The following is a 15663-nucleotide window of genomic DNA, read 5'->3' as shown; positions in this document are numbered from 1 at the left end:
TGTGCTTGCCGGCTCTCCCACCACCATTTTGTCTGATCTCAAAATTTAAGCAGAGTCGGGTTTGGGTCTTGTCTGGGGTTAGACAACAATATGGGAGGACCAAGAGGTTTTCCCCAAGGCTGGAGACACAGCCTGGCTCACATGGCGCTTACCTTGGCGGGTTGGTGGCAGTGTGATATAATCAATCTGCCAGGCCTCCCCATATTTATACTTCAGCCATCGTCCTCCATACCAAAGAGGTTTTAACCGTTTGGCTTGTTTAATGGCAGCACATGTTTCACACTCATGAATAACCTGGGCAATAGTGTCCATTGTTAAGTCCACCCCTCGATCACGGGCCCATCTATATGTTGCATCTCTGCCCGGCTAGCTCAGTCGGTAGAGCATGAGACTCTTAATCTCAGGGTCGTGGGTTCGAGCCCCACGTTGGGCACCAAAAAAGAACTGTCGTGGTTTAACCCAACCAAACAGCTTGTTCACTTACTCCCAGTGAGTGGTGCCAGGCGTTAGTCCGCCCCCCCCCTTCCCCAGGGGCTGCCGCCCCCTTTCCCCGCTCCCAGAGGGGTGGGGAGGAGAATCGAAGGAATGCAACTCCCACGGGCTGAGATAAGAACAGTCTAGCAACTAGTGTACAATGCGAATCACCACTGCTACCACCAACGACAACAATGATAAGAGAAAACAGCAAAGGAAAGGAGTACAATACCACGCGCCGAACCACCAGTCCGACCCGGCCGACCCCCTCTCCTTCCGGGTCCCTCCCAGTTCCCCCCTCGGCATGACGTGCTGTGGTATGGAATGCCTCTTTGGTCAGTTTGGGTCAGGTGTCCTGGCTCTGCTTCCTCCCGGCCTCCCCTCCTCCCTGGCAGAGCATGAGACTCACAAAGTCCTTGGCCAAACCAAAACATCATTTTTATCAGCTTTGTTCCCAGCCCGAAAGTCAAAACACAGCACTGCACCAGCTACCAAGAAGGAGAAAAAATGACTGCTGCTGCTAAACCCAGGACACCAGGGAAGTGGTTGAGTCACCATCCCTGAAGGTATTTAAAAGATGTGTAGACGTGGCACTTAAGGACACGGTTTACTGGTAGACATGGTAGTGTTAGGTTTATGGCTGGACTCACTAATCTTGAACGTCTTTTCCACCCTTAATGATTCTGTCATTCTGACTACATTAGCCTACACTACCTTAACTATGCTTCTGCTTATCAAACGGAGCATTGGCAAGAGTGTCTGAGCTGTGGCTAGGTAATTCTGGCTTGTGGGAAAAGGAGGTGATTACAATCATACTGCAAAAATACAAGTATTACTTCCTGGACTGGACCAAGTTCCAGACTCTGCTGTTTCATAATATTTGCAAAGCTGCCTTATGAGACTTTCTGGGCAACTATTGCTGGAGTTCATTAAGAGTTACAGTTAGCAACTCCCCTTTCTTGCTTTGAACGTATTTGTGGCCTCAAGGCAACATTTCTGCATTTTTCCACCTTTTCCCCAGTGTATCTAACTAACTAGCTTTAGATTTTATTTGGGTATTAACTGAGTTGCTACTTCACAGCCTAACACCACTTATGGCATGTCAGTTGCATCATCACCAGTGATTCACTAGTTAAGGTAAAGATTAATGAAGGTGACTATTTTTAATAGATATTCTCTTGATTATTACAAGCTAGTCTGGACAGATCCTAGTTTTCTTATCAAGACTTTTATTTAGGGTGAAAATCAAAACAGATCAAGAAGTCTGAAGAGATTAAGTATGCTGGGTATAAACTCTTGCTCAAAGAGTGTAACTGTTGAGTTATAGCAAGCATTTTGTCTAATGTGGGTGTATTCAACACAGACACCACTAGCAATTGATGGACAGTGTGGAGACACCCAAACTTGCTTTGGGAATAGTACACATTAATTTTCAGCATGGTGGCTTTGATATTCATAATGTCTGGCTGCAGAAGTTTACCTTGGTGACAACTAAAGAGAGAATATTCTGTGCAGACTCAACTCTCTAGCTCAGGAGCACAAAGGTTGCTAATCTTTTAATTTTCAAAACCAGACCTTTAGACACTACAAGTCTGCACACTGGAGTTGACAAAAGCCACTCCTAAATGTGGCCAGACAGCAAGTAGGAAAATTAAAATTCTGTCTCATTTTTTCATTAAAAAAAGGGCACCATTACTGAAGTTCATTTCCATTTGCATTTTCAATTATATAAAAACTACCTCCCCTATAGAAATGTCTTCATAAACACTCTAAAAACTGGGGGAAAAAAAATAAATGTAGGTGTCACCAACAGCCAAAATCTCTCTCCATTTTCACATGAAGGTGTGGAACACCTCCCTAGGATAAATCAGTCTGAAGCCTTGTAGTTCTGAGTTGTACTGAACCACAAGTCTTGTTCTTCCTTTTTTGCCTCCTTAGTGTTGTCAAATGAGTGGGTAGGAGAGCTGGCTCTTTGCTAATCTGTGCTGCAAGAAGCGAATAAGGTTTACATCCCCCCTTAATTTCTGATTCCTTTCTGATAGTCACATCTTTGCCACTAATGCAGTTCAGTACCCAGCTACTGTTTTACATATCAGGAAAGTCCCTTACACTTACAGTAGCACCAGCTACTGTTGCAAGAAGAATTCTGCTTTACTTCCATGCCTTCACTAACACAGTGGTCACATAAAAGCTAGTATTTCTGTACCTATAATACTGTGATACACCTGTTTTGAATTACTGTTAGTTAGCTATTACCGATATCACTGCTCACTAACACTGCTATGCTGTTCAAACATGTTGAAGCGCATTCTTTTGATATTCATTTCTTCTTGGAAACTCAGCTGTGACAGACCACTAAAGAGTCTGGGAATTGCTCAGCTGCATGCTACTGAACACTATGGTCTCCTTGAAACAGAAAAGAACAAATCTAAGAAGAAAAAATAAAAATGACATAGCTGAGAGTTCATGGTGAAAAAGTACACAGCGCAAAACAATACTGCCTCAGGTTCTCAGATGACTCAAATTAACGGTAGAAAGCACCAAGCACAAACGTTTACCAAAACTGTTAATCTACTGGGAAAAACCCCACAGAACAGGAAAGTCAGTGAAAGCTGTAGAATTTTGTTTTTTCCTTTTTTTGACATTTTAGAAAAATTTTCAAAGGACAACAAAATTAGACTAGTAAATACATTATAGAACTTCCTGTAGGTTTTTTACCCTGTAATGGATAGTAAGATTAAATCATCAGCTTAACACATAGTCTTTAATATTTAAAAAAATGGTTTTAGTTTCTATGTCTGAGAAAAAATACCACAAATTAATCACAATTATTTTTGGAAATGGGTGAAGAAATTAAAAAAATATTGTTATTTCTTACCTATAAATAGTGTGGGGAACGTACACTTCTCTAATTGGGAATTCCAAAATCTCTTTGTGAGGACGATTACGGTTTTCTAGAAAAGGCTTCACTGGTAGTAATTCTGGTGTCAGACAATAGCCAAGGTTTTCTGGAGCTGGGGAAATCTCCAGTTTAAGTGTTCCTTTAAAAAAAAATCCCATAAAATCTCAGCAAAGTTATAAAAAATAATCAATGTATAATAAAAGAAAAATTGAAACAATATGTGAGATTACATAGTAGCAGTGCAAAAACAAGAACTGGCTCTTCCACTTGAAGGTGGCGTGAGAATGAAAGTGCAGAAATATACACAGCAAGTAGCCCACACACAGCCCTACGATTAGGTCAATATGTAGCTCTTTATGTCTACCCTGTACTATTTCAAAGAAATAGCAAAGAAATAATACTATAGGCTGGGTTGATGTTCTAGTATCTTTCACACAATGTAATACAAAATTTTTTTGGGAGACAACTAAAAGATAGAAGGGCTGATGTCTAATACAGTTCTCTCTCACTACACCTACTCAGATTCTGCTTTGATTAATCTCTGCCAAAGTAGACAGCTTCCACCAGGAAAGCCAGGCTTGCTGTGGTGAGCAGTTAACTGTTAATACCGATAACATTTACACAAGTAAAAGTAGACTTCCAATTTACATTTCCTGTTGTGATTTCTGGCAATCAGCTAAAAAGGCAAACCAGCTTAGCACTCAGTTCATATTTTTTAAGGATTCTCTACAACAGCTGAAGGAGAGTTTCAGCTGTACATTATATAAAAAGAAAAAATAAGGTGGTCAGGTTTTTGACAGTAGCCAAACACTCTCTCTGCTTCTCTACTTTGTTAACTAACACTGACCCAAATACCCAAGTAAGATGAAATGTCTACACATTTTCATCTCCCTCTGTAAAATATGACCCATTTAAAAATATTGTAGGGAAATAGCAAGGATCTTTGAAATTTGCTTTAAGCACTGTCTTCAAACAGTTGGAATAATAATAAAACACATCCAGTAGATACACTGTAAATTAGAGAGGAAAGCAAATAACTTTAGAATGTCGAAGTAAATATCCATGCTCAGTCATACAGAAAAAAACTTCAAAAGCGTCTGTGCTCAGGTAGACCTTGGTAACCCAGGAAATTCCACACTAGCACATAGTACACACTTAAACCCCAAGTTAATTGTATTTTGGGGTTGTAATTTACAAGACAATTTAGGGGAGAAAAGTACATATATCTTTTTCCATCCAAAAATAATTGCATACCTGGTAAAGTCTTAATTCTTCTCTGTAAGGAAGAAGATCTTTTGAAATCAGCTAAAAATTTGAACAGGTCTTCATCACTGAGCCTGTCTCCTTCCTACCAGGAGAAAGAGAAAAATCAGTACCTTTATAACACTACTCCATGACACTGAGAAAGCTTCAGACATAAGAGTATCCATTACCTGCTTGAAGAAGGTGCTGAGGGTCAGAGAGACTGTTTTGAAGTTTGAAACTGGAGAACTGTCCTCCAAGCTGAGACTTCTCTCAGAAAATCTCCTTCCCTGTAGCAGCGTTGCCCTCTTGTCACTAGTGGATCCTTTCCCTTCAAGCAGAAATTGAATGAAATACTAACTTGCTTCGTGTTTCTTCGGTACAAAGACCATCAGAGTATGCTAGAAGCCTACAATTTCCTAACAACATCAAAAGATACAGAGAATACCTAAACCATTCCACTACTTTTATTTCAAACTGTGTGAAATAGTGGAACAGCAGGACACACATAGTGAAGTGACATTATTTCTGCTGCAGAGCACAAGTTTATTCAGAGTTTTAGTTCATGGGTTATAAAGCACGTTGGTCAGTGTTGTTGACCAAAGGTCCTGTGTGCTCTAGAAACTACTATGTTATGTGTTTTGGTTGCCCCATATTGCAAACAAATGTTATAAGAAAAAGAGAATGTTACTTCTACAAAGCCACTGCTCAACATGGCCTAAAACATGCAAGACTATTTAGCATACATAAAAATAAACAAGCAGAGATGAAACAGAGAGCATATGAATTTATAAGTGTTTGTAGAACAGAAAAGAAAGGCTGAGAAAATGTGACTTCGAATCCGCTGTTCACTTTTGGTGCCAGAGTGAATGACATTATTTGGTATGCACAGGCCTACTGAAGAGGGGCTTTGCCCTACACAGAAAAGTTAAACAAGTACCATTTAAACCTTCAGTTTCAGGTATTTCTCGTTCAAGTGTTGAAAGGTTGAAGACATTAGTCAGGCTTATGGGAATCCAGGCAAATGGCATTCTGTATTTCCCCAGCCGCTGACAAAAGGATTCAGCTTGGGCTTTCAGTTTTTCAATCTTTTCTTTTGTCTAAGACAAGGAAAATAATGACTGTTTAAAAAGCAATCAGTTATTTTAATGTGATTGTAGATAAAAAAAGGAAACAACATGTCTCTAGTTCAGTAAATAATTTGCAGTCTTATCTGTTTTCTTTCTCTACCACTCCAGGATCACAGCAGTTTTGATTTGTACATTCACTTTTCCTTTCAATGACTTCATTTTGATTACAGAAAAGGAGAATGCAGATCTTTTTACAGTGACCCCCAGGCACAGCTTGAAAAATCACCATAAAACTTTAGCAGGTTCTGCTTCCTTTGTAGATACAGAAACAATATTCTGTTGAAAGCAATATTCTAAAGGTAGCAGATGTGTGGAAGTCCAGCAAACATGTCCGTCTACTCCAGGCAGGTAAATGACCATAAATTTGTTGAAGAGAGCTCATGTTATCTATGGATCACAGCACTGAACTGGCCAGGTACACACTATAGCAAGTCGTTTGCCCATCCAAATCAATAACATGCCTCTCAGGTACAAATATTTCTGCTAACTCCACACTGCATTGTCACCTTACCTGCTTTGTGACTCAAGCCTCTGTTAGTATTGATTTCCAAAGGATCAGTAAAGAAAGTGCACCATATCTTCTCATAGCTTCCTTCCATCAGTCACAGACACCAGACTGCTTGCACCATGGATGCACCAGTTATCTTTCTTCCACTGTTCTAATGATTCTGTCCTATTCCAAAAGGTCTGTTCTTTCTCTGCTTCTGTTTGTTCGTTTTTGCTGTGCACACATTTTTTGATCTAAAGTCTTTGTAATTATTTACTTACCTTGCCAGCCTCGCTTTCTTTAAGAACTGCATAGGGTTCTGCACAGTCTCCAATTTCTCCTTGCTGAAGCACTTTTTCTATCTACAAAGAGCAGTAAAGTAAGACACAAAGAAAAAAATATCACCCAATCAGTAATATGTTGCTTTCTTAGCAATATGGTAGAGCCTGCATAAATGAGCAGTATAGAATCTTTAATAACAGCTTGTGGAGTAACTGGTACTAAACCAGTTACTCCATACTAAAATTCCTAGTTTTCTTTTTGGCCTGTTAGAAAGCAGGAAATACATATGTGACCACACTGTCGATCAGGTATGCATTTTCACGGAGATCATGAAAATTAATACATTCCAAATGAAGTGATTCAGGCTAACACAGTTTCAGAATTAAATAAACAAAATGATGCAAAGCTCACTAAAAGAAAGCCACAGAAACTCCAGAGAACACAATTAAAATAAAAAAAAAAATGGATTATTTGACTTTATTTTAAATTTCCCTTAGGCAGAGATAGGAAATTCTAAATATGTAGCAGAACTAGAACACAGGATATCAAAATCTTAGCTTGGGAGTGAGAGACACCGGAGGACTTCTGCACACATGCCATTAAAACCAATCAAAGTTCACCTCAGCTACAGGAAATTCATGCTCATCACTTCAAGAACTCAGACAACAGGCACAGCCAGGAACAGAAAGCATGGTGTTGAAGTAGCACTGTAACATACCTTTATTACTAGGTATATATCCGATGAGGGATAAGTGACAGAAAATACTGCTGATCTTGCCTGACTAGACAAGTCAATGGAGGGTGTATAAGAACGCAAAAATCCTCTCAATGAATCAGGGTTAAGGTCACAATGAAAATTTTCTGAGATCTTGAGAAGGAAAAGAATTAAAATGTATTACAATCCAAAAATGCATCAAGTCTTATTTTAAGGTAAGTCAAAAGCACTAACTAGAACTACAAAGTAAATAATTGCAAGCAGTGACTTTGTCAGAATAAAAAGAATCCAATATCACACTCAGACTGAGTATGTGAAAAGTTGCATGTTTTTGTAAGTTTTCCTAAATTATTACTCCAGAGATACAAACCCCAGCCAACTGAACAAAAATACTGTATGCACACTTACCTTTTTTCTTTCTTTTACATCATAGAGAGCCATGCAGGCAAATAAAGGTTCAATCTCTATCTCAAACCTATTAAGGAAAGACAGACAGAAAACTGATTGATACTGTACTCTTATGACTCTGTATTAGAAAAAATAATAATAAAAGGGCTATATTTCAACTGGCACTTCCATTAGAAAATAAGGAGAAATATTTAGTTCCAGACCTCACCTCTCTCAAAGTCTGGAGGATTTTTTTATTAGTGCAATTTATTAGGTGATTTCTAGAGGAAAAGAAGGGAAATAAACTGCAAGCAACGTATTTTCTAAATTTGTCAGAAAGCTGGTCTCAAATATCAATTACAACAACTATACATTTCTTAATTCTTTTTTTCAAAGTTCAGTACAGAGTGTATGGAGACCAATCTAGTCTGTTGTAAAGGTATAATCTGTGCTCATTCCCAACTCCCTTCCATCCTGACAAGTTAGACTTTTGCAATGATGGACAGAAATGGTCCTCTGCTACATTAACAAAGAACAAGCAAGCATGTAAACACTTGCTGAACAGGACTGCAGTGGTGTAGCAGGGTCGGCAGCAGTATTCTGATATGAACTGAGAAATGGTGAGCAAAGCCTGTGAAGGATACTTACTTCAGAGTCTGCAGCTTCACCAAAATCCTGTTTCCCAGATGTTCCTTTGGGCGACCTGGCACGGGCCGTATCTCCACTGCATCTTCCTGTGATTAAAAGAGTTACTCTAGTCATACTCAATTCAAACAACTGCAAATCCACATATTTACATATAACCTTCATGGGATGCTGAATGAGCTGCTGCTACAGACTAGCACCTTCACTCACCCAGCAGGCATTTAAGCTCTTTAGATATGAAAGAAAACTGCTTTGTATTTCTGAGTACTTACACTTCTGACTCCCATCTGGCATTTACACTGAATATTTACACTTCTGGCCCCCAAGCAAGCATTGGGGGTAACACCCTGACACAACTGTATCACCGGCCTCAGGCAACACAAAGTACGACCAGGTGAATGCCTGTTCATGCTGGCAGGAGCCCATGGGGATGTGCTTTCACCACGTTATTACCCAAAGGAGACACAAACCCCATTTTGTGACTACAGTGCAGCTTTAACTTCAAGCATGCCAGGACAGCCAGCCTCCAAGCTCACCTCATCCACAGCGGGGTAGAGGGCGAGGAGCTCGGCGTGCCTGTTGGTGCGCCGGGCCTCCTCGTTCTGCCTCTCAAACTCCTCGGCACTGACGTGCTGCAGCAGGTTCTCCAGGCGGGGGTCTGGCTGCAGGCTGCGCAGGTCAAAGTCAGACGTGGCGAGGGTGGTCCTCGAGGTCTCCTCAGGGAGTGCCTGGGCCTGTCGGGGCCCTGCCTGTTGGAAAATAACACCACAGTGAGCTATGGCTTGGAGACCAGGCTGTCACCAAACACCTGCTTGTTTGGCAGAGAGAGCCCTAGTGCCACCTCTGCGGTGAGGCGTAATGGCCAGCACAGCTCTCTGCTGGTGTTATTGCAGAGACTATAGTATGCTTTGAGAGAAGCAGCTGTATCTAACTATTTCTCCCAAAGTTAAGGAAATGTACCTGAAGGTTTGCATCACTGGAATCCAATGTTTCTGATTCAAATGTTTGTTTTTGAAGCGTCTTGTGCAAATCTTTCCGGGATCCCTTGTTTTTCAGGCTACAAGTATCCGAATTCCCTTGGCTCCTTTCACAGAGAAGCCCGAGCAAGTCAGGACAGCACGAGGAGGTGTTAAGGGGAAAAAAAGCACAACCAAAAAGACATTACTTTTTTTAACTTTAAACAAAGCAACTGGGAACATGGTTGTGCAAAAGATCAGTGTAGCACAGCTTTTACACAAAAATGTGTCATTTCACGATACTTGTTTTACCACACCACTGCAGCTCTGTCACATATATTACTAATGGTTTTAAAAGGAAGAAATAGCATTCACATCACTTTTGCATAGACTGCGAGCCTGAGAGAGCAACAAAACCTGTTCTAGGCACAAATCCAGCTCTGTGCTCCTCAGCAAAGATGGCAACTACTTCAGTGAACTTAAGAACATGGATTGGATTGCTTATCTCTTGTCTGGCTCTTTGCTCCTCTGACTACACATGAAGGCACTTACTGATTTTGTCCTGGACCTAGCTGGCATCCCAAGTTAATCAGATAAAACAATCCACATCTTTCAAACAGTGCCTGCTTCTGAAGAGGCACAGTGTGACACTCTCTGCTGGCATGTAACCAAAATTTTGCAGCAAGGTGTTACTTTAAAGTTAACATTTTTGTGGCAGATGGAAAAAATGGGGAGGTACCCTGACAAAATACACCAGGTGCACCCAGAGCTCTATTTCTTCCACTTCCGTATGCAATTTGTTAAATCCTGTGATGGTATTTTTCCAGTCAGCCTCCTTGGTTAGAGTGTTCTGTTTTGTTCATTTCCCTTTCTGCAACACTCCTAACACTCTAAACATCTGAGTACTTTCATAAAGATGCCATGATAAGCGATTATTGATCAGGCAGACACCTTTTTATTACATTTTGGGAGTAACTGAATTATATGCTCTGATGTGTTTTAGTTTTAATTGTTCACATTTTAATCACTTACCAGTTCACTGCAAATGAAAACTAAAGTCATAAAAGAGACAATCCCAGCTCTCCTTGGATGTGACCTTGTTTTGGAACTGCTTTAATCATTCAGAATGAATGACAGAAATTCTGAATGAGTTTACTTTAAGACATTGCAGCATCCAAAAGAGATTTTGTTGATTAATTTTTCTCTACTTCAAGTGGGAAAGAAATTACTTAATGGGGAGATTTATGTACCTGAGATCCCCCTTTCACTGTGAGGTACAATGACACTAGAGATGCCCTTCCCCTGAAGTAGTCTTGTAAGATTTACTTACATTGTTTATTCATTTGCAAAGCACAGTTGCGATTAAAAACACCAACAGGCAAAACCTGCTTTTAGTACTCATGTCAGTTTTATGGCGACACACTGAATTAAGAAAATGGGACAAGGAAAAGGCACAAAGGACAACTGAAAGAAGAAACTGACAGGCACAGGAACAGGCTTCCCATTCAGCCTCTGGCAAAAACACAGGGACTGCTCAGCTGTGTCCAGCCCCTCTGCCATACACCCCTTCACCCCGGGGCATTAGGAGCATCTCTGCTCACCTCTGCACCCACTGAGGACTCTTCAATCTCTTGTTCTGAGCCTTCACATCCCTGAATGAATGAAAGTCACACACTCATCCATGGCTTAGCAGACCCTACGTTCAGCAACCTGTCCTATCAATCTTTGTCTCCCAAGTAGGCAACTACAATTTTTCCAGCCTTTCTCAAAACAATGGAAATCTTTCTACAGTTTTCTACAACTACTGTTTCTCACTTTTCTCTTGACGTCTTCCCTTTCTCTCACATCTGTTTCAAGAACAATGCCCAAGCATAACACGAGGCTCCCAGTAGCAATCTATCACAGGTTTATGTGACACTGCAGCACCTTTTGCACTGTCTTGTTCTTTGCAATTTTTAATAACTTGCTTGCTTTGTTAGTCACAGTCATCAAAGCCCAGCTGGCCAGCACGGCCCTTCATCATGTTTATTGCAGATTCAATTGCTCGGTAAAGTTTCTGAATGCAAATTTTCCTTACCTGAATGAACAAAATAGTAAAACACATGACAAACCTTTTCACATGTGTATTTCTACAGTTCCACTCACATTTCTACAAGCACACGCAAGTTTTGCAAGTTCAAAAATAGCTATGTTCTATTTTTCACTTCACCTACTTTACTGTTTGCTCCCTACTTGTGTGCACAGAACTGCATACTGGCTCTTTGCAGCGCACTCAAAACAACACTGTTGAAGAGCTAGTGTCTGTGCTCTGAGCAGTGCAGGTGGAGAGCCTGCAAAACCCGCTAGCTTATTTCTAGTTACTCACTGTACAGCAGTTCTGAGAACTCAATCAATTTCATCAGCACCCCCAGAGGAAGTCTCTTGATAACCCTCAGCAGCTGCTCCTTCCCTGCACGGGCTGCACAATTAAACAATGCAATTTCTTTACAATCACCAGAGCCAACCTGCAATGCACTGACTGCTGAAGTTCGTCGGGTCAGGTAAACAGAGAGTAGCAAGGGCAGGCAAAGGGGTAAAAAGACAGCAAATGCAGCAGCACTCTGTCAATGGCTCCTACTACTACTTCTCAAGAGCAGGGCATCAGTGCAGGAGGGGGTGAACAGGAAGCAGTGCAGAAAAACAGAGCTCCACTATCTCTGTATGAAGAACAGGAGGGGGCGATGGGGAAGGAGGTGAGCTCCACTGGCACGATGCCTTCCTGAGAGTCTGGGGACAGACACTATTGTGCAGAAAGCAGTGACTGAGGCTTCCCTTCACATTTGATAAGTGAAATGAAATGGAATGCAATTAAATTAGAAGATTAAATTAAATTAAAATAAATTGTCACTTGTAATGATATAGGTTGAAATCTATGTTGGATTACACTGACTAAAAATACAGTAGTCATTTACTGCTGTAGAATTGTGAAGTCAGATGTTACACTAATAATACCATGAATACAGTCAATCACTCCTGGGAAAGCCCACAGTCCTTGGTTTTTTGCACTCCATTTTGTACTCCATTTTGTTTTCAGACACCATTAGAGCCCAGATCATGTCTAATTTTCAGGGCATGGTGGGGAAAACAAAGAACATACAAATGTAATCTTTATCCCTGTTATCCTTTTTTTAGTATGATCAAATACCATTTCTGATTTAGGTAAATCATCATTACAGACAGTTGATTTGAGTTTCTGACCGATTAATTCCCAGAGTGCCTGATAATAAAGAAATAGATGCAACAATATTTAGCTATAGCCCACTGGCTCGAACAAAACAATATACACATATATACTACTGAAAAGTCAGCTCTTCTCTTTGGTCACTGATTCAAACCATTATTCTTTAGCATAACTTGTAACAGCATGTATCTCCTTCCTGAAAAATAAGATCCAAGGCATTTTAGGTTTTATTTACTTGTACGTATCTTACTTTCGATTCACAATCAGCCACTCCCTGGTATACGTCTGAACGCAGTCTCTGACATGTAAGTCCAATTCAACCCTGGGGAAAAAGCAACATTTTGCAAATATTTTAGTACCTAGGCCATACCGTAAGGACAATGAAATTTATCTAACTGTGCTATTCAGATACAGGCCTCCCAGTCCTCTCTTGTATATTTATTTTACTGCTAAACTATTGTTTGAAGTTTAAAGAGTTCTGTGTATTTCATTCATTCCCTGATGCAGGCTTATGTTATTGTGCTTATAAATACCATGCATCTACGACTGATGTTGCTAAAAAAATATAGCAAAATAAAAGAAATTATACCAGGTACCCATCTTTGTGATTTTCAGAACTTGATAACATATAGTACCAACATACAGAGATCCTTTTCCAGAGGCCTCAGCTCCTGAACTCTTCAAATATATAGTGTCCTGGGTTTTCTTGGTGTAATTTTCTTTTTCTCACAGAAAGTAACAAAATTCTAAAAAAGGATCCTAAGCTTTTAATCAGCATAATAAAACTTTAACATCTAAAAACATGTTATAATTTAATTTTATGATTTTCAAATAAGTCTCATTTAATGTAGGGGGTTATCAGTGCTGCCTAATGGACTTGATACTGACTGAAACCAAAGTATTTTAAGCTACAGTTGGGGTCCATGAATCTGCTTCCATGATGTAGCATGATTCCCCTACCCCTATTCTAAAAAAACTTAAGTGCCTTGTACCAAAATCACTGTTACATCCTCTGATCCAAGCAAGTAAAAGAACAGGATAAAAATGCAGTGCAGGAATGGGTGAAGGTATGATACTTTTTAGCACATTCAACCCAGAACTCTAAAGATTTGCAAGTGATTACCAAGAATGGGTAACAACTGATTTGGGTTCATGCATGCACCACAGGACAGAGCCTTGGCCGATACCGTGCTGCTGTCCCTGTGTGTCGCTGCACTGGTGGACTGGCACAGAACACGATCCAGTTGGGATGTATGTTTGCAACCAGGCAGCATGTTAACCCGGTTTGGTTGGTGGTATCCTCCTCTTGGTGCAGGAAGAAACCACAGACTGCATCAGCTGCAGACAAGTCTTTGGTGCACACCTCTCCTGTGCTTTCATCTTCCCTAACACATCCTGGCACTCTTCACCAGGCTTTTCTGTGAAAGCGCTAATATTGATGATGGTGGTGTGAGTGGCCAAATGGGAAACTGCCATGTAAAAAAGATCTGGTGAAAGCACATTTGTGGGTATTGACTTTTTGAGCTTTGTCACAGACTCGTTACAAAACATTTAATGTAACTGTAGTGCAAATCAGGCCTAAAACTGATGGCACAGCATGAGTTTACACATTATCCTACTAGAAAAACAAGTAAATAACTGCTGTTTTGAACAGCAGGCATGATGAGAAGTAACCTTGGAAACAGAGGGGAAATGATTGTCTTTTAAATCTCATTTCAGAGTTGGATATTTTTTCACTATTTTTGTCCACAATTTATGTAAATGGAAACTCCAAACACCAAAATATTCACTGTCTTCCACATCCCTTCTTTCTCTCCAGTCAATAGAAAAAAAAAAAAAAGAAGAAGAAGATAAAGTTTGGAACATTTCCTATGAGTAACTTCAAGTGAAAAATCATCTTTTGTGCAAATGTTACAGACATAGCAGCCTGGGGCTAAACTGGTGCTGCCTTCATGCTTATATGGCTGTTACTGCTTGCAGAACTCACTAGGCTTTTGTGGTTCTACCTGAAGATACCATTTACAGGGAAACAGCACTTGAGTGTTTTACATACAGTAGGACTCTCCCAAACCACCTCAGAAATTCTCCAGTGCATACCTTCTTCTCATTCTGAAAAATTCTGTTGCTCACAGTTTTTTTTGTTTCGCAAACCAGCTTAAATATTTACAGGATGGTTGAGCACCAGTATCAACACATGTGACACATTCTAATTTAAAAGCTGTCAAAAATAGTGCAATTATTTCATTAATGTCAGCCTGAAATCACAAGTGGCTCCTAAACTAGAAATTAACACTTCCCTCTGCCCCCAAACCTTGTGAAGTATGAACTATTTCTCTCCATTTAAACAAGAAAAGTATTGAGAAAGAGATGCTTAGTGATCTGATCCATCTAACGTATAGCTGAGGGGAGCAAAGGGGAAGGAAACCCCCCCCCCTCAATACTATGCTTAGTACATAATCCGAACCGACTTCCACCTCTGGGATCACAGAAACAAAATTACTTTTCATACTACCCTCCTGCCCCTTTTTACTCTTCTTCCTAGTCTGTGACTACCTCACTTCTGCTGCTACCACCTAGCTCAGGCAGCTGTGTAAGGGCTAGCATAATTTTAAGTATGCAAACAGGCCTAACTGAACCAGTGGCAAAATTTAAATGTTTAAGTTCAGCAAGTGCATAATGGCTGGATGGATGGCAGAGTGAGGAATCTGTATCAACATCTTCAAAATGATTTTTAAACATGCAGCATTTCAGAGGAAGGTGAAGTCTCCTTACCCATCTTCTGGCATAGAGGGTTGCAAAGTCCTGCACTCTTTGGGTGTAAAGACAATGTCCAAGTCATCTTCGGGAAAGTCACCAATTTCTTGAGCTAGTTCTGAGTCCAAGTTGTTCAGCTGTGTCATTAGGAAGCTTTCAAAATCTACTGGGTCTACTACGTCATAAAAGGAAGGCTAATGGAAGAAATAGAGACATTTATTTTAGCAACAGAATGGTGGGTTTTTTTTTTCTTAATAGTGTAATTTAGTCTTATTATTTAATTATTCAATTCTTAATTAAAGAATTCCCATTGTTTATTAAACATCAGAAACAGTCTTCTAATCTCATTTAATGCAAGAAGTTGCTAATGAAATGTTCAGCTGAAATAAAAAAAGAACGAGAAAGAGAACAAAGAAAGAATAGTTTTAAAACAAAAAGAAATGGAAGGTATTACATCTAAATCTAAAAT

At 40.0% G+C, this 15663-nt stretch overlaps 1 protein-coding gene and 1 non-coding gene across 2 annotated transcripts in view; one reads left to right on the top strand and one right to left on the bottom strand.

Moving 5' to 3' along the window:
* The first annotated feature begins 360 nt into the window (after positions 1-360).
* On the top strand, positions 361-433 carry TRNAK-CUU (transfer RNA lysine (anticodon CUU)). Its single transcript has one exon. It is a non-coding gene; the product is annotated as a tRNA-Lys (tRNA).
* A 2919-nt stretch (positions 434-3352) lies between these two features.
* The window catches only part of LOC133207508 (dedicator of cytokinesis protein 8-like), a gene marked incomplete at its 3' end in the record, with an annotated part of 36115 nt that continues 23804 nt past the window's right edge, over positions 3353-15663 (bottom strand). Inside the window, exons 3-14 of the mRNA XM_061344475.1 lie at positions 15213-15388; positions 12691-12762; positions 9225-9348; positions 8801-9013; positions 8268-8353; positions 7641-7707; positions 7236-7385; positions 6517-6597; positions 5559-5718; positions 4810-4949; positions 4631-4724; positions 3353-3515 (exon numbers count right to left, since the gene is read on the bottom strand). Coding sequence (XP_061200459.1) covers positions 3353-3515; positions 4631-4724; positions 4810-4949; positions 5559-5718; positions 6517-6597; positions 7236-7385; positions 7641-7707; positions 8268-8353; positions 8801-9013; positions 9225-9348; positions 12691-12762; positions 15213-15388 — 1526 coding nt within the window. The remainder of the gene's footprint in view (positions 3516-4630; positions 4725-4809; positions 4950-5558; positions 5719-6516; positions 6598-7235; positions 7386-7640; positions 7708-8267; positions 8354-8800; positions 9014-9224; positions 9349-12690; positions 12763-15212; positions 15389-15663) is intronic.

Source organism: Neopsephotus bourkii, unplaced genomic scaffold (genome assembly GCF_033783945.1).
Source record: "Neopsephotus bourkii isolate Nb327-2 ecotype Australia unplaced genomic scaffold, CSIRO-AGI_Nbou_v1 NB_220, whole genome shotgun sequence".
NCBI classification, from domain to species: Eukaryota; Metazoa; Chordata; class Aves; order Psittaciformes; family Psittacidae; genus Neopsephotus; species Neopsephotus bourkii.
This window is presented reverse-complemented; position numbering and strand designations above follow the sequence as displayed.